The sequence below is a fragment of the Hemicordylus capensis genome, chromosome 6, assembly GCF_027244095.1.
Source record: "Hemicordylus capensis ecotype Gifberg chromosome 6, rHemCap1.1.pri, whole genome shotgun sequence".
Classification (NCBI taxonomy): Eukaryota; Metazoa; Chordata; class Lepidosauria; order Squamata; family Cordylidae; genus Hemicordylus; species Hemicordylus capensis.
In genome coordinates, this window is record NC_069662.1 from 90,254,305 (window position 1) to 90,277,748 (window position 23,444).

A 23,444-nucleotide genomic window follows, 5' to 3' on the forward strand; every position below is an offset into this window, starting at 1 on the left:
TGAAATTGGAGTTTGGGATCAGTAGTGGACTAGATGAGGGCCAATAAACAAACTCAATCTTAATCAGATGGAGGTTCTGTTGGTGGGTGGTTCATCTAATGTTATGTGGTCTAATGCTAAGTGTTCAAAGCACTTCACATGAATTATCTTGTTATCCTTACAATTCTGTAAGGCAAGTATAAATGGTCCCTATATTGCAGCTCCCCAGCTAAGAGGAAGTGACCACCTAGTGAGGTCATGACAGAGGTATGATTTGAACCAGGGGAGTCCTGATTTGTAGCTCAGTCTTACCTACTGTGCTATACTAGCATCTGACTGAGATAATGGTGGTCAATCTGTTTTGGATGGAGATGCGCTCTCCCTAAAGGATCAGGTTCAGAGTGTGGGCACCAATAGATCTAGTGGCAATGCCAGAGGCCCAAGTAGCATAAATGCCATGCAGCGTCTTTCACCAGCTAGATCAATGTGCCAGCTGTCACTGCACCTGGAAAGACAACAGCCATGCTATTTATTATTGTTTCTCTAGTGCCACCTTGATGGCCAATAATTTCACCAATTAGCATTTCCGTTTAGCAGAAAAAGAATACTTATATTGAGTAAAAAAAATTTTTAAGCATTTCATTTAAATTTACTATTAGATTTTCCTATCAACAACACAGTGTTCAAAGTACCACCTATTAAAATATTTCAAAGATGTTAAGAGGAAAGCCTCTAAATTAAGAATTATTCTGAAAATGGGCCCCTTTGATTTGTTGCTTCTACAGAGTACAGCTACTCTCAAGTTTCACTGAAGTAGTTTTTAATAATAATCTATTTTCCTGCTCCTCTAAGTTTTGTTATGATTCATGTAAAGTTGCAGTTGATGTCATGGTACACTGAACAATGCATCTGAAAAGCTGATGTGACATGAATGCACACCCGCCCCGCAATTCTTATCAAATTGAGAAAAAAAATATTTGTATATTCAATAGTTTAATAAACTGGATTGTTTTGCAAAGTCAAGTCCAATCCTTTTTAAATGTATGCTAGAATACAAATCAATGCTCCAAAGATGTTTGTTTATATGCTTGAGCTAAACTTTTCAATTATACAGTTAAATGTTTGCTTTCATTGCTTTTAATTGTAAAGGTGAAATCCTAGACTTGATTTTATCCAAAAGGAAATCCAGACCTCAATATGTTACATCACAACATTGTTTATTATGTGACTTTTTACAATACAAACAAAAATACAGAAATGCAGTATATGAATACAGCTAAATGCAAAATGGTAACTTTTCTCAAGAGGCCATGATTCTCATTTCTAGTAGAAGACAGACTGCACACAGGTAGAAACAGGTTGGTGGTTAACTCCACAATTTTTCCTAGAAATGACCTATAAATGCATTTTCCTGCTACTTACCATAAAATGTAAAAAGGGAGTTAAAGGAAAAGTTTTATTCACTGGTTCCTACCGTATGAAAGAAACTACATTCTATTTAGCAGGGCCAATATATGGAAAAATATCTAAATTATATGTTATTACAAAAATGAAGCAGTAATGAAATTATTCTGGCTAAAGTAGTTACTAAATGAGAATAGCATATATTCAAAGAATCCAAAACAAAAAAGGGTTGTTATAAAAAGCTTTTAGGTGCACCATAAGCCTATATGTTTGTCTTTCCATGTGTATTTTTAAACAATGGAAGTGTCAAAAATAGGGTCAACTGTGTTAGACTAAATTACATTATTATATATGCTGCACTGAATGGAATTTTTTGTAATAGAAGCATAGTTCATATTATATTATGGCAATGTATCCTTATGGAAAACCTTCCCAAGTCCTTGTATATTGGAATATTCTGTAAACAAATCAAACCACCAGAACATGATTGTACAACAGTAAAATGTTCTTCTGCATTAAAATGACTTTTTAAAAAGGGTACTTAGAGCTTTTCTGTTTTCCTAAGTATACAACACCTTAAACAATTCAAGGCATCTCAATTGCCATCAAAATAAACAAATATTTTGTCATGCTGTTAAATCCATAGAAATGGATACAACTGGTGCAAGATTGGTCAAACAGATCCAACACACACTGATGTCCAGGCTGGAATATTGGCAACTAATATATCACTGGTGGTCAGTAAGCATATTTAAAATATCTTCCCTTTCTTCTTGTTCTTTTCCAAAGTTCTGTTAAACAAAACAGAAAAAATATATTCAGAGATCTTTTAGTAGTTTAGGCTCAGCACAATATTCAAGCTAGCACATTCTTTATTATTATTATTATTATTATTATTATTATTATTATTATTATTATTATTACATTTATAACCCGCTCTTCCTCCAAGGAGCTCAGAGCGGTGTACTACATACTTGAGTTTCTCTTTCACAACAACCCTGTGAAGTAGGCTAGGCTGAGAGAGAAGTGACTGGCCCAGAGTCACCCAGCTAGTATCATGGCTGAATGGGGATTTGAACTCGGGTCTCCCCGGTCCTAGTCCAGCACTCTAACCACTATACCATGCTGGCTTTAGAGTGCCAAAAATGCTGCCTTTTGTGGGAATGAGAGATTTATAGTTAAGAGAAGTTTTGACTCTGCTCTCAAATGCAAATGCAAGAAATATCTGCAGAATCTAGGTACAATGGACATCATTCTAGGTGAACATTTATTTACGGAGAAGAACTAATTTGCTATGGCAATGCATATATATTTTATTATAACTATAAAGGGGATCATCATGGGACCAATAGATATTATCAGCACTTGTTCATGAACACATGAACACACATTTAACAAACATACCTTGTTGGTTTTTATTGAATTATATAAAAACCATTTAGTTCTTGCCCTAAGGCTTATAAACTACATTAGACAGTGAAGGAAATAAAGAGGGGATTGACAAGGACAAGAAGAATGAGACGGGGGGAGTCAGACAGCAATGGCAGAGGAGGAAGTCTATGGGTAGAATGGTCTAGCAAATACTGTGTTACAGGGATGTAGGCCTTAGGAGGAATTGGAGTGAAAGAAGTGGCAGCGGATCCAGGCTTATGGAACAGAATGGAAGGCAACATTGAAATGAGAGAGGGAAGTGAAAAAGAAGGGCCTCTCTTTGATCAGAAAGAGTCAGAGAGTTGGTTTGGATGATACTTTGGCCGCTGGCTGACCACACAAATACGTGGGCATGCTGTGAGCATGTGTGTGTCCCCTTCTGCAGTGTGGCAAGGTGTGTCTCCCCAATTCAGACCACTCTTCTACACATGGCTAGACTGTGTGTAGAGAAGTGCATGAACCACCCTCCACATGGTTAGAAAAAGGCACCTTGACATGCCAGGAGGGGGAGGGAAAGATGTGCTCACTGCATGCACACATCCTTATTGCATGTGACTGGCCAGTGGACAAAGTATTGTTCAAGTTACACAAGTGTAAAGCAATATACAACCCTAAAGCACATGTCTGAAATCTGAATCAGAACACTATATGGAGTAACTGCAGAAAAAGCTCTATTTACCTGGAAGAATTTTGTTGTTCCAAAATACGCTGCTGAGCTTCCCAGTTTGCCTTTTCATCCTCGAACTGGCGGCGTTTTTCCTCCAGTTCTTTGTGTTGGGCTTCCAAGTTCTTTTTCATTTGTTCATGACGCCGCTGGAGCTAAACAAACGATAATGCAAAATATGGTCAACTACTCATCTGTGCTGAAGGCTATTTTTAAAAAAATGTTTTGGCAGTAGGTATTTCCCTCTGGCATTTCTACAAAGTTTTATGTAATAGAAGAGAAACTGACTTATACTTGTTTTGTAATAAATTTAGTGTTAGAGACTATTCTACAAGAAGCAGATACAGTACTTGCATCTGATAAGCACATTACCAAATTATCTACAGAACACTTAACAAACATTCCCTTTCAGTTTTGAGCACTTTAACATTCAGACCTTGTACTCTGAGCACTGCCTTATTCTCATCATTTCCTCCTCATAGCCTAGTTTGAAACAGAGATGCTACTTGATACTTTCACTACTCTATCTAACCAATGTCAAAAGCTTTCATAGAACAGGGACACTGTTATTTAAAAAGGTAATCTGCTGAGCTGACCAAGAGGAAAAAATATGTTTTTATGTGCAGTTATTAAGTGTGTCCTGAGCCCTTGCAATAGGTTTGACGATAAACTTTTATTTATAGATTTGACTATAAATTCAGTCTAATCGGGTCACTTTCTAGCAGATGTCAAGCAGAGTACCTCAGAGGGTAACCTTGCCTGATCATTTCCAAAAGATCAAGACACTGCTTACATAAACTGTATGAAGAAGATCTAAATGAGAGGTATCAGACAGAAGAATGTTAAACCATATACTTCCATATTTTGAAAAAAGCAGTTGCAAATGCCTGGTCTTTTGGTCATTCAACCAATTACTGGAACTAAAGATAGTATTACCGCACTTCCCCCTGCCCCACTCCTTTAAAAAAAAGGGGGTGGCTGAAAGTAGTAAGCCACCTACCTACAGAAAGCTAGTGGCTGTTGCAAAGCCCTCTAAAATTGCCAAAGAATTTCAACGTCTCCCAAGAATAAAGTTTTTAAGAAGCATTAAACTGCTTGGTATGGAAATGAAAGTAATAAATGCTTGGATTTTTTAAAAAAAGTTTCTAAATCAAGTTTGACCTACTACCAACATGTACATAGGATAGTATGCAAAGTATGTGATTATTTCTGAATGTCCCAGGATGCTTTGGGCTTGTACATCTCAAAGAACAGCCTTCCAGGCCAGAGGGTAAACCTCCTTTGAAATAGAGGAGCTTTGTATACAGTTGGTGATATGGAGTGGGATATAATGGAGTCAAAGCAAAAAATATAGCATACTGGGATCTATATACATGCACCACAAAAAGAACTAAAAGGATCCCCCAGGAAACTAGCCAACAGAAAGAAAGAAAAATATCCACAATAGGATGGAAAATTACTATATTGAAAAGTATATTCAATTGGATATAAACAGAACAATGACATATACAATCAACAATAGAATCCACAGTAGAAATGACCATATGAATGACAGAGTCCATGGACTATGTATCAAAATACATAGAGCAATAGAGTCTATGATGAAATTGATGGTAAAGTTGTCCACACACTATGGCGACCCCAGTGATCGCTGTTTCAAAACGGCTCATTATCAAGTGCTGATCGACATGGAACTTTTTGAGTTGATATAAATCAGTATACGCAAATTTCTTGATAATAGACTGGTTGTAATGCAAAATATAGTAGAAACATTCTTGTCTCAAAGAGACTTGAGCTGAAGAAATACTCAATATTGTGCCACCTCTTCTGTTTCCAGAAATTGCTCTTGTGAAAGTAGGTGCAAAATAGTAATTTTCCATCATATTGTGGTTATATTTTTTTCCTTTCTATTGGCTAGTTTCATGGGGGATCTTTTTGTGATAGAATGGAGTCAATCATTCACAACATTTAAGTCAAATAAACGTTGGAAGTAGGTTTTTGGGCCCCAGGTATAGCATTTTCACATGCAAGCTACACAGAGTCTAATTTATTTTCCCAATATATATCTGAATCTAAGCACAGGGAACAAGAGTAATAACAAATCATGGATGAACCCAGACCATAGTCTGCCACTGGCTCTTGTAATTCAATAAGGTATTAAATGGATCTTAGCTTAGGGTTAGTTGCATTTCAGCTCCAATTTAGACAATTAGGACACTCCTACATTCCTGAAAGTTATGAGTTTGAGTTTCTCTTGGATTCACAGAAGTTCACAATTGAACCTATAACACTGAATCACAAGGTCCTCTGATGTGGTGCTGGCCACCTTTTTCTGCTTTGTTTTGCAACTCAAAAGTAATTTTGCCAGCTTGATGAACTCATTCAGCTCAAGTCACATCAATTTATCAGTAACACAAGAAGTGTAACATCATGACCAGAAAATCCTCACAATGCAAGAGGTCACTGGGAATGAAATGTGTCTACTGTTGTTCATTCCAATGGATGCATAGGAATAGGGACATATTGATAATCCAGATATACATCCACAAGAGCTAATTTGATTCCTCTGGGAATTTAGTTACAGTTAATTATCTATGCAGTGCTATTCCAAGAGTGAGATAACCAAATGCAGTTTGGTGGTAGAAATATTTCTGTTGACAACATTTCCTTTGCCCAGAAAGTAATTTATAGTACAAGCTTTCTACCATAACTCTACCTCAGCTTCAGAATCCTTCAGTTTCTGAACTTTTTCTTTGACCTTCATTTCAAATACTTGCTCCATTTCCATCTCCATTTTCTTCATTTTTGCCACATGCTCTCTCCGTTCTTCCTCCATTTGTGCCAGAGGGCTCCTGCCGTAAACCAGAGCAGATGGTGGGTTATTCAGTAGAAAAAATGTTCATGATCGGTGAAAAGGCAAATCAAGAGACACTGAAAGGAAGCAAGCAGCACTCTGACAGTGAAGTAACCCACAGTTAAGAGGTGCCTAGCAATCAATGATAGTGATCAAACGCTTTCCCATCACATTAATGTCTATTTAAAGCAAACGTGAGTATCTAGTTTACAGAAAGGATAAAACCATGCAATGGGAATCTGTGTTCCTGCTGCAGTGGTGCAATTTCTAGGAAAAAGCACATTGTGAAGGGCAACACCAAAGCAATAAGCTTTTAATGCCACAGCTTTGGTGCACATGTTATCAGAAATTTTGTATGGCAATGTATTATGAGCTAACCTGTCAAACATTTTAGATACAGAACATCCTCCACTATGAGCAAAGCTTGGACCAGATAGATAACACAACATAAATCAAGGGTATTATTTTATTAGGCCACACAGTTTTAAAATTGGTATCCATATTATAGTGTGTTTGTGGCACTGAAGCCTCCAACACGGATTGGCTCAGCTGGTGAGATGGTTTGAAAAGGTTGTGTAACTAACATTTATATACTACTTCTCAAAGCAATCTACATATCAAAAGGAATAAAAACAAGAAAGCTGGTCAGATGCCCAGAGAATGAACAGTCTGCATCCTTCAGTGAGAGACAGGAATGTCAGCTTGCCTGGGATTAAAATTTCACATGAGGCAGGATACAGACATGGAAAAGGTCTTGGAAAAGGGATGTCAGAGGAAAGGGGATTGAAGGAAGGGTACAAAGCAGGTAACAGACTCAGAAAGAGGAACCTGAAGAAAGGGTAGATGAATTGGAGCAAAACTGGAAAGTAGGATTGGGCTTGTGCAATAATGGTAGGAAGTGATCAGGCAAGAGAGCACTGAGAAATGTGGGCCAAAGAGCCAAGGGGGTCAGTGTTCCCTCTAAGAGGGAATCCCAGATGTTGCTGACTACAACTCCCATAACCCCAAGCAAAGGCTATTGCAGCTGGGAATGCTGGGGATTGTAGTCAACAACATCTGGAAATCCCTGCTAGAGGGTACACTGAAGGGGGTCTAGTGTGCTTTGTCTAAAAGCCTAGAATCTGGCAGAAGTATTCTGCCACTTATGGCTTCTATGGTCACTTGCGATCTGGCAAACCTAAGGGGGGCAATGAGGACAGAAAAAAGTGTGAAGTGGTGACTGAGGTAAGGTGGGCTGAATTTTACATTAGCTGAAATCAATAAGCCAATTCTTTGGCTGGAGGCTCCCAGCAGAATGAATACTTCATTCTGAAGTTTGATCAATACATATTAATATGTATGTTATTTATTATGCACAATATAAATCCAAAAGGGCTTTCAGCCACCCCTTTCCTAGTGTCACTCCCAAAGCAGCATTGCATTATACTCAAGGGGTGACCAGACAGGCCTCTCTGGGATCCTGCTAATAGCTTTAACTGTATTCTATTCATCCATATGTTGGAATACTGAAGAGATCTGTGGTATTTAACTGACCTGTAAAATTCAGTCACAAGTATGTAATGTATCAATCATTTTTAAATCTAGCTAATGAATTCATACTACACACAGTTTCTAACACAAGAGAACCTAATCAAAATTACAGATCTGAACATGCTACATACAATCTGTCCACATCTACATTATTTAAGAGAAAACACGCATTGTGCCCAATTATACAAGTGCATTGTAGACATGTTTAATGCTACTTGCCTGGACAGTCATGCAACACAAAAATGGGGGGGAGGGGAGAAGTGTCAGTGAACAAGTAACAACCAATGAAACAAGATCCAACCTTCACTCTACAGCCCAGGATCATGCTGAATCAACATTTTTCAACAATGAATCAACATTTTCCTAAAAATTGATATTACAGAAGAACCTCAGGCAGTATGATCCCAATCAACTATTTTCAAAGTGGCACAGGTGAAAAGAAATGCCTCCCTTTTCACTAGTATTATGTCACAGGTAAAGGTAAAGTGTATCGTCAAGTCGGTGTCGACTCCTGGCGACCACAGAGCCCTGTGGTTGTCTTTGGGAGAATACAGGAGGAGTTTTCCACTGCCTCCTCCCGTGCAGTATGAGATGATGCCTTTCAGCATCTTCCTTAATCACTGCTGCTCGATATAGGTGTTTCCCATGGTCTGGGAAACATACTGGCGGGGATTCAAACCAGCAACCTTTGGCTTGCTAATCAAGTCATTTCCCAGCTGTGACATTAGGTAGCTCATTATGTCACAGACAGCAGCCAAAAGATGCTTGGGACTCTTCCCCAACCATCACAGTGGATGTGCTGGTAGGAAACCCTCAGCAATTTCATTTATCAGCTTGGTCAGACACCCTTCACATCCCCTTCAAAGACATGTGAAGGAGGGACCCATCCTCTTATGAGCTTTTGTAATGGCTCACAGAAAAGAACACTCAATTGGGAAAGACCAACAAAATTCTGCATCTAGTCATTACGGACCACTGTACAAGGAATAGTCTCCAAAGAGCTAGAAAGAAGAAAAAGGTTCAAAGTAGTAGAACTTAAAGGTTACAAGGAAGTGGTACTAGGAAACTAGCCAGGAAGAACAGATGAGTGAAGAAGTCAGACAGACTTTTGAAATGCATCATTTGAAAATTCATAGGTCTGAGGTTCTGCTGTAATAGTAATAGTTAAGCTATGCCTGTGTTTATTTGAAAGATAGTTGCTGTTTCATAATTAGGCACAAATAATATTAATTAGAACTAGCCCTACTGCAAAGATTATGTGCATATGAAGTAATAGGCAGTCTTCTTTACTGCAGTTTATTTTCAATGAAACTACTATGGTATCTTAGGAGCCTCTTCTGTGAACTGTTGTCAATATACCCATTACCATCAAGTGTTTCAACACAGCGACATACATGCTTAGAAAAAAAATATGTATTTCTCCAGATATATGTTGGTAGGTGTGAGAAAGAGAGAGACACACACACTGAATTTAGAAGTTTCCTGTGCATGTAAATATGAAATCCCATCAATTTCAAAAATGAGAGCAGCATGTTCACATTTCTTCAAAATAGTTACTTCCTCATAAAAGGAAAATGTGAGAAAGCATTGCAGAACTGAATACTTAAATTATATCAATATATAAATGTTTGCTAAAGTTAGTGCTATTCAACCGACACAAAAGGGCTAGTGGAGTGTTATGTTCCAAAGAGAGCTCTCAGCCAGAGTTCACACACTGCAAAACAAAGTTACAAACGAGCTGGGCTGTACCTGAAAGCTTTATCTACCAGACTACACTATTGGTGCCCACAACAGATGGTAGAAAACTGGTGGCCAGGGAGATACATGTCCAAACAACATGCAATACCACTCAGTGTGCACAGGCAACATTCATTCCAGCTTGACAGTTCTCTCTGGAAGCCAACACTTTGAGCAGACTAAATACGAGCCTCTGCAAGCCATTTATATGATTGTGTACTATCAGGTCTAAATTTTTGCCTTCTTCACCAGCACTATAACTTGACAGTTTCAGTACCTTCAAATGCTCTGGTATCAGCTTTAGAGACAAGAAACCAAGTCAACCAGTTCTCGAGGAGCATTTCACACACCATCAATGTACTTTGCAACTACTGAATGGAGTGAACAGCTAAAATGACACCCTCCCCCCTTGAATAAAAGCACTCCATATGTGTCACTAAAAATATTTAACTTTAATGTTAGGGAAGTTTTAGAATAAAAAGCATTAAAGCAAAACAAATGTAAGCTGAAAATAAAGTTGTAAAATTATACTTAACATTAAAAGCCTTATTTGTTTTAAGCCTTTTGTCTTTTGAAAAATTTAAATGACCACTTACATGCCTTCAACTGTGTCAAATCTAAAAAACAAAAAATACAGATGCTTAGCATGCTTAAATAAAACCACAAAAATAAAAGGCAATTGAAAAAAGCAAATTCATTATGGATTTGAAGCAACTTAGGTTTGTATGCTCCCCAAAAGCAAAATGTCCACTGTAAAGTGACAGATTGTTAGTTAAAGCTAAAGCTAGTTTTGTTTTCAATATTCAGTTAGTCAAGTGCTTCTCACAATTAATGCAGACTGGATGTGCAAAGCTTTCAAGAACAATTTACCTGTATTGGTATGCGATGCATGCTCTTTAAATGGCAACTTAAATATTTTAGTGACATTCACTTAATTCCCTTTCTCCAAATACTAATGACCATTTCTGAATCTATGCTAATAGCATGTATATTCAAAAATGAAATAATTGATTCTATAAAAGCACCATTTAACTGGCCAGCAGAGGTCTCAAGAGGCTTTTCTGAAACACACTCACTATAACTAAGCTCAGATGATCTCATGTTAACTGAAGTTTTCTAAAAACTTTTATTTCACAGGATCTTTCTACCGTATACCAAACTATAACTACCCTCCAGAAATTTTTGTACCAAAAAAATAAACAAACCATTCTAGGGCTTCACAAAAAAACAGTGCTTCCAGAAGCCACCTAAATTAGTTCCCCAGTAATTTGTCACCCTACATGCTTTAAAAACAAAAAACAAAACATCAACACAGAAACACCAACACACACAAGCAGTTTTCTACCGCATATGCCTGTTTCAACTGATGCTGCCCAGTGAACATGAACTAAACCACTGAAATAGTGCCGGGCAGCATGACCCTAACCTCTAATCCAGGCTTCATTAGCAGAGTAGGATTGCAAGCAAGTGCTTTTGTGCAGATGCAATATAGCTAGATATCCCATTGTTCTTATACAGAACCAGGATGTGTGAGAATAGGGTTTCTCAGCTTCTAGACTTGATCCCAAGATGGGCACAAGGGATTTAACACAGAAAGCGTAAGAATATTTAACCTGTGTCCCATAGACTCATGACTGCTTATAACTTCCTCACTGCTCTCTAAATCTCAAGAATAGTGGGAGGTTTAGGTCCTGTACAGAGCAGTGAAAACACAAGGGCTCCTCTCCCACACCTGCTACCTCAGAAGATAGCTGCCACTCTTCTTAACATGTGCAATTAAAAAACCCTTCCACTTCATAAGAGGGCACCAACTTGACAGTATTTTTGTACCCAAAATCCAGCCCCATTTCTAGCAGCAGAGAACCATCTGAGACTGCAATACTGGCATGCCAATAAAGTTCTGAGATCCTGCCTCCCTAAACAGTTGCTAGAGGAACTGCATGGACGACACTAAAGAGGGATAACTTACACAGCTGTTATGTTTAAGGTTAATATTTCATATTGAGTTCCTGACCAAGCTCAGGATACTGTTTAGGTTGCATCTCTGCAACCAGAAGCACAGTAGTGGTCAGCTTAGTGAATCCACAGAATTTGTCTGTCCAACATTCTTAATACCTGAAGGTCACCTTTTGGTATCCTTTGTTAAGAAATGGTGGTGCTGAAAACACTTACTGTAAAAGCCAGACAAAACCCAACACAGTTGCCATGTATGTGGCAGGGTATGGAGAAGACCCTCAAAAAGCCTGATGTCCTACTCACAATACTAAAGTAGATTTGAGTCCTCACATCATCCAAAATAGTGGGGAGAAATCCCACCATTAACTATCCTGAGCAGTAAAAATATGTTAAGGAGCAACTAAATTTGCATTAACTGATCTAGAGTATACACCCTTAATTGCAAATAAATGTAGTTTTGTTCTTTGGGAATATGAAAGATTAACTTTGCACGCTAAATGAAAATCAGAGGGCCCCTTTCCCAAGAAATTTTCTATAAAACATTAACACCCCATATTTTGGGGTTAAACTCCTTGACTGGTTTATTTCAAGTTTATGCTGCATCTGCTTGATCTGAAGGATGCTGCATTTTCAGCTAAGTAATTTTGTTGGCTGCACCTGCTCACACAACTGAAGATGCAAAGAAATCTCCAGTTGCCTTCCTGCACAAAAACAGCTTTTGGACTTTGTTAACTTTGAATTAACTGGTCTAAATGCATTGTAGGGATCACTTCTACATGAAGCTGCTCCACTCACCCATGGGCTCCTGCCTAGCTTAAAAAGCTGTTTCTTAGCTGTTGGAGTCCTAGAAATTCACTTGCTTCATCTCATGATTCTGACAACTGCGGATCAATTCTGCAATCACAGCTACCATTCTCCCTCTGAAGCATTCTCTACTGAATTATTTGCCCAACAAGTTCTCTAAGCACAGAACTACCAATTCAAGAGCAAAAAATGGACTTCCAAAGCAAAGCACATAACCCTTCTACATTTTGGGGAAAACCTAATCTGTTCACAATATCAGATTTGCAAACCAAATTCTGGGATCTAAACTCTGTGATTTTCCAATTGCACATGAAAAACATTTATGAGTTGTTTATAGAACAGTAACGTACGAAGTCAATATCTATACCGATGACTCAATAAAAAGCACATTGTGCAAAGGATGACTGGCCCTACCTTTTGAACAGCACAGACACATAACAAAATAGAACAAAAATATACTTGGGCTTATTTAGTCAATCTCCCGTTCAGACATGTATTTCATTTTCCACCACTCACTCTAAATGGATTCCACTGGTCTCAAATTTCAAACAGGTAAGGAAATGATGTAGAATAATTAGCCTTACTGCAGGAAGACACATTAAATCTAAAATAGTCGAGGTCAGGAAAAGTGTTTTACACTCTCTGGTATCTTGAGGATCAGTTGTGACTTCAGATTCGGAGCAGTAATTTTAAAATGACAATCAAGCTGTCTGATACAGTAGAAAACTCTGCAGTTAAGCCACCAAAAATTAACTGCCATGAAGTAAATCCTAAAATAGTAGTGCCATAATAGGACTGATCTTTGAACAGTTCAAAATAATAGAGATGAACAGCAAGTGAGAGTCTCTTCACTAAATGAAGACTGTTACTTTCCCCACTTCCCTGGTATTTGCAGAGATGGATAGGATCACTCTGACAGCTCAGTTGGTTGTTATCTGGATCCAACTGTGTTTGAGGAAATAGCGAGCACCTAATTGTGGTAAAAAGGTAAAGAACCCAGGAGACTGACTTGGTCCAGATAGAAAGTGGAAGTTAACTTTCAAGCAAATGAAATTGAGAAAACAAAAGCCTGAGATCTTAGGGGAAGTACAGACCACAGCCTTTTTTACATCTCTCTCTTCTTCAGTTTGCACATGCAAAGTAGCCAGATGTTGGAGAGCATATCTACTTTCCCGCATCTCAGATGGTGACTGGTTATATTCTCAATGTATCCAAGTTGCGCAAATGAGAAAGAATTATCCTGTAAGTGTAATTACCGGAATGTCTCTGCAGTAAACAGCTGTTACAGTAATATCACCTCTTTCAGCTCACCCAATGGAATGCAGAGGTCAGATATCTAATCTACAAAAATAAATCTATGATTTATAAACATATGCTAGTGCCTCTATACAGAAAATAGATGCACAATTACTCCATGTGAGAGCAGAGTTCATTAATATTTTTAAAGTGCTTTGACCTCACTATAGACTAAATACAGATGGGAGGAATCTTAATAATAGTTTATTATGCAGAAGATTGGCACATATAGAATGAAATTCAAAGTTATTCATATTCTATTTGTGCTCATCTTGTGAATAAAGAACTACTAAATGCAAATAGATTCCTCTCACCTCTGAGAAAACTTAACCTATAGAATGTGCTGATATACAAGAATGGGTGATATTATTTAAGCTGTAATTCCTATTCAACAAGGCTCTGGGGACAAGCACTCTTTGGGATTTCCCTGACCCAAATCATAGTTTTTGGAGCTTTATAGGAAACGATTTTGAATTGGGCCCAGAAGTTAACAGAAAGCCAGTGCAGTTGAAACCCAAACCAAAATGGTTGTGTATGTTGCTAGCATATTGTCTCTATTAGACCAACAGCTGCCTTCTGGAGGAGTTTTGAAGCCATTCTTCAAGGGCAGCTCCTCACAGGCCACATTATACTAGCTGACCTGAGATTTTTCAAGTGTGAATATTAGATCTGCATAGCTGAGAAGCAATTCTAACTAGAGAGTACTCCTGGTCACTACAGATATCTGAGGATCCAGAAGAACCTCAGGCTACAAACTTGTTTAGCCAATGGTAAATATACAAAACAGCAAGAATCCCCAAGCATAATCAGTTCCCTTTTTGCCTGGATTCAGCTTCAAACAATTTATCTTCATCTTATCTATTATTGTGTATTCTCCTGCCCCTTGACAGTGTTTTAAAAACAGAGATAGCTGCTCTTCATTCATATGAAAAAAGGAAAGTGGAACAAAGTAGGAACAAACCAACAACTCCCCCAAATCCTTAAAGAGCATTCCCAGCAGGTTCTTATCAGCAACAGAGACAAGATAGAACCCTGTGGTACACCACACGATAGTTTCCACAGTGTTAAAATAAAGTCTGAAAATAAATTAATAGCTGTTTCATGTACTCCTATCCAATTTTGTAGGTGCTAACCAATATCAGAAGTCATTAAGAGTCTACTGAGATCAACAGAAGCTAACCTAGAAGGTATGCAAGAACTCCATATTACCCAGAAGTGCCTGAAGCTAGGTTGAACAGCAATATTTTTTGCAAGATGCCTCCATGTTTAGGCCTTAATGACCCCACCTACTGCTGTCAGTGCCCTTGTTCACATGATTGATTTACCGTATTTTACGGACTATAAGACGCTACGGACTATAAGACGCACCTTAATTTTAATCCAGTTTTTCGGAGTTTTAACATATTAAACTGTTAAAACATATAAGACGCTCCTGAATTTTGGCGGATATTTTTCGAGGAAAAAAGTGAGTCTTATAGTCCATAAAATACGGTATTTATTTATTTATTTATTTATTTATTGTTAAATTTATATATTGCCTTTCATTAAAACAATCCCAAGGCGGTTTACAGCTAAATTTAAAAACAAGATGGGAAAAAAGACACAATTAAAACATTGTGAAAAATATTAAACAAATCTGATTAAAAATTTAAAACAAAAGCATAAAAGCAATACAGAGTACAACGAGCAGCAGCAGAGAATCAAATAAATGCCTGGGCAAAAAGCCAAGATTTTAAACTCTTTCTAAAAGCTGTGATGGAGACCGAGGAGCAAATAGCCACCGGGAGAGCATTCCAGAGTCTGGGGGCAGCAACAGAGAAGGCCCTGTCCTGCGTGCACGACAACCGAGCCTCCCTCATTGTTGGCACCCAGAGCAGAGCCCCCTCAGATGACCTCGTCAAGTGGGCAGTAACCCCACATTCCCTCTAGGAGTGTGCAGAACAGGTCTGAATCAAACCGGGTTTGATTCTGTGCAGCCCAGTTTGACCGGTTTGACCTCAAGCTGAACTAGCCTCAAAAAAGTGGCTGGTCCAAGTTTGAGCCAAACAGCATGGTCCGTTACAGACCAGTTGGACAGGCTATGCTTGTAAAGGGGAATGTGGTGAGGATTCCCCTTTAAATGCAAAGGTGAATCCTGCCTTTAAAAGGCTTCTAAGGGTGGCCAGGGGGGGGCGGTGGTAAGAGGGCACCTTACTGGCTCCTCCTCTAAACCCTGGCACTTCCCCAAGCAATGCGGCCCGTGCGGCAGAGCCAGTTTCGGTCCCTGAACATGCACAGAGGTGCCTGGAGGCTGGAACTGCACTGCTGCGTGGGTCACGCTGGTGGAGGGAGCAGCAGGGTTTAGAGGAGCCACCGGTGGTAAGGTGCCCTCTTGCTGCCCCCCCCATCCTTAAAAGCCTTTTAAAGGCAGGATCCCCCTTTATAAGCACAGCCCGTTGAACCGCCAGTTGGTTTGACTGAATCACCAGTTGGACCGGTGGTTCAAATTTGAACCGAACTGCAAAAACAGGTTCTGTGCATATCCCTAGCTGAAGTACAGGCAGCCATTCTCCAACACACACTTCAAAGAATATGAGAGTGAAAGCCTCCACCTAAAAGCCTGATCACACCCCACACTAAGGGAGATAAGGCCCCACACTAAGGCCCCACACTAAGGGAGATAAATGGTGTGAGCAGGAGTTCTGCACAACTGTGCATCAGTGTAGAGACCCCAGCTCATGTTCTCTGAGATGTGATGGAGTGAGGGCTGGTTGGCCATTCCTTCATCACCTAAGGGCAGCTGCTGCTGGTAAAATATGAAATGTGAAGATCTCTCTGTGAAGGGTATACATTTAACAGAGTTGTGATTGTTCTCATTTCTTCAATCTACAACAAACATGAGAATGCAATCAGTTGGAAAACTGTTCCAAGCAAGGTCTTACAGGAGAGCATTCAAGATACCTCAGGCTTAAATGGCATTGCAGGTTTGCTCTCATGTGGTCTATTCTACCCATGAGTACTTTGCTAAGGAAACAAGGCTCTTCATTCTTACTCTAAAGCTGGGCTCTTGCCCTAGCAACCTTCATGTTTCCATATGTTGTAATGCACACTGAGGAAGGAGTCCTACACCCTTCATGTTTGGACTGTACTCAGCATTAATAGTCCCAAGCATTTTCTCTTCTGGGTTAGGAAGGCCCAGTAGCAATACCAATCTCTACTAGGAGCATCATCTTCTTAACTTGCCAGTCACGGTTCTGCTCTGAATAGAGTTAAGAAATCATTGCACAATGGTTAGTAACCACTAGCATAAGAGTCAGATCTGACCTAATTTGTACCGACTTCTCTTGCACAGGTAAATAGGGGATTAAGTATGGAGTTATGAGTACAACCCAATTTGGCAGATTCAAAGGGGTGTATACAGATAAATATTTAAATGTACAAATGGTTGGAATAGCCACTATGCTGGATAGATCAAACACACTCAGTTTTCAATATGACAACAATCTGTATATACAAGCAGCTATATTTATACATTAAAAACAACAGGCTGAAACATTGCTCTATTGCCTCTCCTTCCAAAATGGCAAGCAATTTTCTTCACTAGTTCATTACCTTTAAGGAATTTCAGACCCTCACAAACAAATGCCAAAACCATTAGATTGCCCAAGTTTGAAGTAAATACACATTTTTAAAGAAGTCTGCACAACTGAATCTTAACTCTACATACAAGCAACATGAATGCAGTAGTTCACCAAATTTCAAATGGTACTCAAACAGATGATTTACAGCTGGGTTGTAGGAAGAGCATCATGGCAATGTATAAGAAAAAAAGAAAAAACAAATTCTGTGTTAATTGACATTTTAAAACTCCGATTAATGGCAGAAAATATAATCCAACATACCATTCCATCACCTGGTAAAGAGGTGAAAGCAACTAAGCCACCACTTACTTTAACTGCCCTTTGTGTCTGTTGTCAACTCCATTGTGTATAACAAGCTGAAGGACCTGAGCCACCACTTACTTTGTTAGCTGCCCTTTGTTTTTGTTGTTGTCAACTCCATTGTATGTAACAGCAGCTAATTTTCTGCTCCTGTAGTTCTCATAATGGACATTATTAGTTACGTCCTTCAGATCTTGCATATGAGTTCTGTTTGAAAAAAGGGAAATTGTCAGCGGAGACTGTCAGCAATTTTCCGTTCTTGAATGGTTAAAATGTTGGCCAAAAGCAACATTTATTTTAGCAAGTTACTTGGCATAGGTATTTGAAGTTTGATAGCCGCTTGCACATTATGTTTTATACAGACCTCAGGCAAATGTTTTCACATTTTGAAAATTCTACATATACATATACACCCAATGGGTAGGATACAGGAATATTTAGTAGAAGCACTTAAGATGCAGATCTGTGGATCCAGTGTCCCTTAGCATCAAGTTAATTGCAATCCATGTTTAATGAGCTGGATCTAGACACATTTAATGTGTCTAATTTAATTAAAACTGGATTGAATTCAATAGAATCTGCATTCAGGTAAGTATTAGGGTTTAAGATTATAGTTTCTATATGTCAGGGCTTCAACTGAAAGTCATGAAGTCCAATAAATATTCATATATATGCCATATTCATGGCCTACAAGCAGATAGCTAGTCTTTCAATTTGCTCTGGAAGTTTCAAAGATATTCACCACGTCAACCAATGTGAAAGGTCTGTGCCACATATACTTTGTGATGGCAAAACAAAGGTATGCAATGAAAGCATTCGACAGATTCTGCCAATATTCTTATAAAGCAGATCCCTTTGGAAAAGGCAATGTTGGTTTTTTTTAAAAAAATCCTGTAAAGCTTACTACTTCCCATTTAACAAAATTGATTTTAAAAATCCCTGCTACATGTTACTTGCTTACCTTATCAACATGTTCCTTAGAATTGTGAAGTCACAGTGTTCACCATTTTCAACTGTAGGGAAAAAATGTTGCATTTTTACAGAGAATCAACATTTGTCAGCAGAAGGCAGGCAGGGGTGTGCAAATGAGAAGCAGGATACATATTAAAAAAGCACGCCCACTGAGAAGTTTACAGCACATCTAAAGCCTAGGGAAGGTTCATGTTCATTTTTGTTCATCCCCAAATATTTTTCTTCCCAGTCACTTTGAACTTTCAAGTCATCACAGATAATGGTATGAACATCTCAACACTGAACTCACATACTCATAATGCCCAATAAAAGCTTGTAGATATCAAGGCCAAATCTCAAAAGGAAGCTTGCAGAAAATCTGCCACTAAAGAAAGGGATGCAACATAACCACTATGTTCCAAGTAATTGTTTTTTTCTAGTTTACCCAAGAATCCTACATTTAAGAAATTCAGCCATTTGTAATTATGCAGAGAGTTACATTATCTGTCTGATAAATCTGATTTTGTTTCTAGAAATTATCTGGTGAGCTTTGATTGTAGTTATGATTACAAAGTTTATCATGACAGAATTCGAATTCGAATGGTGCTGACTTCTACAATTATATTGCAGCTCCTCATGCTACTGCTGTTCTAGAAGGTCCCTGACACAGGAGGCAGAGCTGCTTTTCAGATGGTGTCAGGGACAGTACTAGAAAGGGAAAGGGGGTTTAGAAACCTTGGCATACATGTGGAAGCTCTCCACAAGGCGTTTTGGATCTCAAAGTACCCAAAATAATTTCCCCAACTAAACAGAAAAGCCAACACAATAAGAACTTTAAATGTAAAGGGTTGATCTTTCCAAATGAATCTAATTGCACAAAGATTCTTAGTGTTGGTATTAAATGTCTGGGTTTTTTTGGAGGTCAAATAACTCAAATTAATCAAACTGCACTGATTAGAGCAACAAGAATTTCTTTGCATTTGTCAGATATTGTTGCCTTTCTCTCTCTCAAAAAGCCCCACCCCTATACACCTGATGGGAAATACTAACCAAGAATCTGTTCTATGGTGTTTCCATTAAACAGTTTTATTGAAGCAGAGGTACTTAATGCTGTTTGAAAGCTACTCTTTAGTTAGGTAAGTAATGTAAGTAGTAAGTAATGTCTACTTTAACTTAAACTGTCTACTTTAACCTTTTACATCCAGGTTCACATATAATTTATTATGCAGCAGTGGCAGACTTTCAAAGGAGACATATATTAAGAAAGCAGTAGCACACCAGGCTTGTACACTAAGCACTCGTAGCATAAGAGGAAGAAGTTCTGTTCACACAGGGGGAAGGGGCACTTGCCTCTGTTCTGTTTCCTACTTCCTGTTGCAGTCCCCACCACCACCAGATTTTCAGGTGCACAGGGGACTTTAGAGGGAAGGGAAGACCACACTTTCCCCTTGCACAAATAGAACTTCTGCTTGTGCTGCATGCACTTAGGATATGTAGTGATTAAATAATTAATATTAGCGATACAAGAAAACTCCCTCCTGACTGATCACACAAAGCAGTTCAGCTAATCTAACCAACTCTAATGATAATTAATTAGAAATTTATTTTCCATCATGAGTGATGCACAAGAACTTGTTTAAACTATTATTTAAAAAACCAGGTTGCTTACCTGTAACAGGTGATCTTTCTGGTGATCCATGTCCACTCACAACATGAGTTGTGCGCCTGCACAGTAGCCCCCGTGGAAGAATTTCAAGCTTCGTGAGGCGCTCTTTGGCTCTACTGAATCGCATGCATAGTGCAACCTTTATTTTCAGCAGGAGAGTGCCTTTTTCCTCAGTTCTTGACTGACCACTATGATGAGCAAATACTGTGGATTGATGGAGTCAGGCAAGTCTTTATTACTATGGAAATATCCTAGCAGTGAGTAGTTTGAGCAGGTGTTGCAAGTGAACATGGATCACCAGACAGATAGATATCTTTATTTCGGTCATTGACCAGCAATAATAAACAGACAGCAGTTACCAACAGCAATCAGATGGTGAGTTACATGGACCACCAGAAAGATCGCCTGTTACAGGTAAGCAACCTCTTTATTTTTGAGGTGATCCACATTTCCTCACTACTTGGGTGATAAGTGAGCTCACCTAGAAGGTTGTGGGTGCTAGGATAGGTTTAGAGTACTTTTTAAAGAACTGCCTGACCAAAGCTGGCCTCCACTGCTGAGCGTATGTCTACAGCATAGTGCCCGACGATTGGCAGGTCTGTAGACCACATGGCCGTTTTGCAAATGTCTTTCATGTTGATGCATGACATTGGGTTGCTGAAATGGCCATGGCTCTAGTAGAATGTGCCTTGATCCTTGAATGAGACTTTACCCATTGCTGGTTGCAGCATGTGAAAATGAGTTCTACGAGCCAGTGGGATAGTCTTGGTCTTGAAATAGGTTGTCCTTTGTTTTCTCCTTTATAGGAGATAAACAGTTTGATCATTTGTCTAAATGATTTTGTCCTACCCATGTAGTATAGGAGAGACCTTCTGACAACCAACAAATGTATGGATTTCTCCAGAGGAATTGGATGGATTTAAGAAGGTAGGTAGTACAATGTCCTGATTTAGGTGAAATTTGAAAACTATTTTTGATCTAAAGGAGTGTCTGTCCTCAGAATGACTTTGTCTGGATAGAATTTGGTGTAAGGGGAGTCAGCATGAGGAGCTGTTACCTCACTGACTCTCTCTGGTTGCATGTTATGGCAACCAGAGAGACAACTTTTAAGGATAAAGATTTGAGAGAAAGGAGAGGTTCAAATGGTGCTTCGGTAGGGGAAGATAAGACCAATGAGAGACTCCATGGTTCGATGGCTTCTCTGACAGGTGGGAAGAAGTTATTTATTCCCTTGAAGACTCTTTTAGAGTCAGGGTGGGAGAACACTGTGCATCCATCCCAGCCCAGGTGTCTTGCAGAGAGTGCTGCTAAGTGAACTTTGAGAGAAGACTTTGAAAGATCAGCCAGATTGTAAGGGTCAAAGCCCTTGGAAGCAGCATGTAATGTGAAACATTCCCATTTGCACATGTAATTTCTTGACTCCTCTATTTCATTCAGGAGAATAGTATCTGTTGAACTTCCAGGCCATCAGGTTCAACACCTGGAGGTTGGGATGGAAGACAAGGCCTACTCCCTGTGAAAGAAGGTTTTGGTGGAGCAGGAAGCATTGATGATGACCCTGAGACAGAAAGACAGAAGGATGGAGAACCATGGCTGTTGGGGCCACCACGGGGTGAGTAAGACATACTGAGTCCTTTCCTGCAGGATTTTGCTCATGATCTTGGTGAGCAGGGGAAAAGGGAGGGAAGAGGTAGAAGTGTTTTGTCCAGGGCATCTGGAAGGTATCTCCCATGGAGTTCTTTCCTATGCCTGCCTTGGAGCAGTATAGTTTGCATTTTTTGTTGTACTGCGCTGCAAACAGGTCCATCAATGAGGTTCCATAGATCCGAAAGATGTTCTGAAGAAGTTCCGGCTTTATCTCCCACTTGTGTTGTTGAAGGGGTTCTGCTTAGTGCATCTGCCAGGGTATTGTCTGTACCCTTGATGTGTAGGGCAAGAGGATGGACGTGGTGGTTTATGCTCCATTCCCACAACTGTAGCGCCAGATTGAGAAGAGACCAGGAGACCGTCCCCCGCTTGGCAGTTGATGTAGGCAATTGCAGTTGTGTTGTCTATCAGGACTTGGATTACTCGATTCCTTAGAAGGGGTTAGAAGGACTTTAGGACATAGAATACTGCTAGTAATTCCAGGAAGTTTATGTGAAGTGACTCTTGTTGTGGTGTCCATTTGCCTTGGGCATGGAACTCTTCACAGTGGGTTTCCCAACCTTTCAGGGAGGCATCTGACGTCACTGTAAGAGAATGACTTGGAAGCTTGAAAGGCATACCCACTAAGAGGGAGTCCGTCCTGGTCCACTACTGTCGGGATTTTAGTACAAGTGATGGAAGTTTCATCCACATGTTCTGACTGTCGGCGTTCAGTTTGAACAGCAACAGAAACCAATTTTGGAGTACATGCATTCAGTCTTGCATGGGGCGTGGTAGCCATGCATTAGGTCCAACAGTCTTTGCACTACCCAAGCTCTTTTCTTTGGATTGAGGGAGAATGTGGAGATCAGATCTATGATAAACGGTCTCCTTTAATATGGAAGGTATGCTGTCTTTGCTTGCAGATCCAGAACTACTCCGATAAATTGAATTCGTGTTTGCGGTGTTAGGACCGAATTCTTTAGATTCACCCTTATCCCCAAGTATGCTAGCAGGTCTAGCAGGTATTGCAGTAGAGAGACTAGGATGTCTTTGCATTATGATATCATTAACCAGCCATCCAGGTAAGGGCAAACTGAGATGCCCCATGTCCTCAGGTGTGTTACAATGGTGCTGACACACATGAAGAAACAGGATGCTGTCAAGAGTCCGAAAGGCAGGACTGTGTACTGTTAACTTTGTTGGCCCAGTGTGAATCTAGTACTTCCTTTGTTCTTTGTTCTGGCGAACTCTTCATGTGGAAGTAGGCATCCTTCAGGTCTAGCGTCACAAACCATTCTTCCCTTGTTATTAGGGGAAGAATGCCTTGCAAGAAGATCATCTTGAATTTCCTGGCCTTTACATATTTGTTTAGGTTGCATAGTTCCATAATGGGTTGAGGCCTCCATCACTTTTTGGCCCCTGGAAATATCTTGAATAAAAGCCTTTCTACCGGTGTTTCAAGGTTTTATTGCCCCCTTTTCTAGCAGGAATAGCACTTCTTCCATTAAGACAGGAGTTGAGGGGGTGTATTTTATCCCTGTGGATACGGGGCGGCTTGTAAATTTGATGGAGCAGCCTGTCATAATGGACAACACCCAGGAATCTGATGTGATGGGACGCCAA

The 23,444-nt window shown here is 39.4% G+C and overlaps 1 protein-coding gene across 1 annotated transcript in view; it reads right to left on the reverse strand.

The window, feature by feature from the left end:
* Positions 1-1,179: 1,179 nt before the first annotated feature.
* Positions 1,180-23,444, reverse strand: part of SEPTIN7 (septin 7) — a 128,288-nt gene continuing 106,023 nt past the window's right edge. The window contains exons 10-15 of the mRNA XM_053264694.1: positions 18,537-18,588; positions 17,657-17,782; positions 10,196-10,216; positions 6,195-6,330; positions 3,494-3,633; positions 1,180-2,174 (exon numbers count right to left, since the gene is read on the reverse strand). Of these exons, the coding sequence (XP_053120669.1) occupies positions 2,135-2,174; positions 3,494-3,633; positions 6,195-6,330; positions 10,196-10,216; positions 17,657-17,782; positions 18,537-18,588 (515 nt within the window). The 3' untranslated portion in view covers positions 1,180-2,134. The remainder of the gene's footprint in view (positions 2,175-3,493; positions 3,634-6,194; positions 6,331-10,195; positions 10,217-17,656; positions 17,783-18,536; positions 18,589-23,444) is intronic.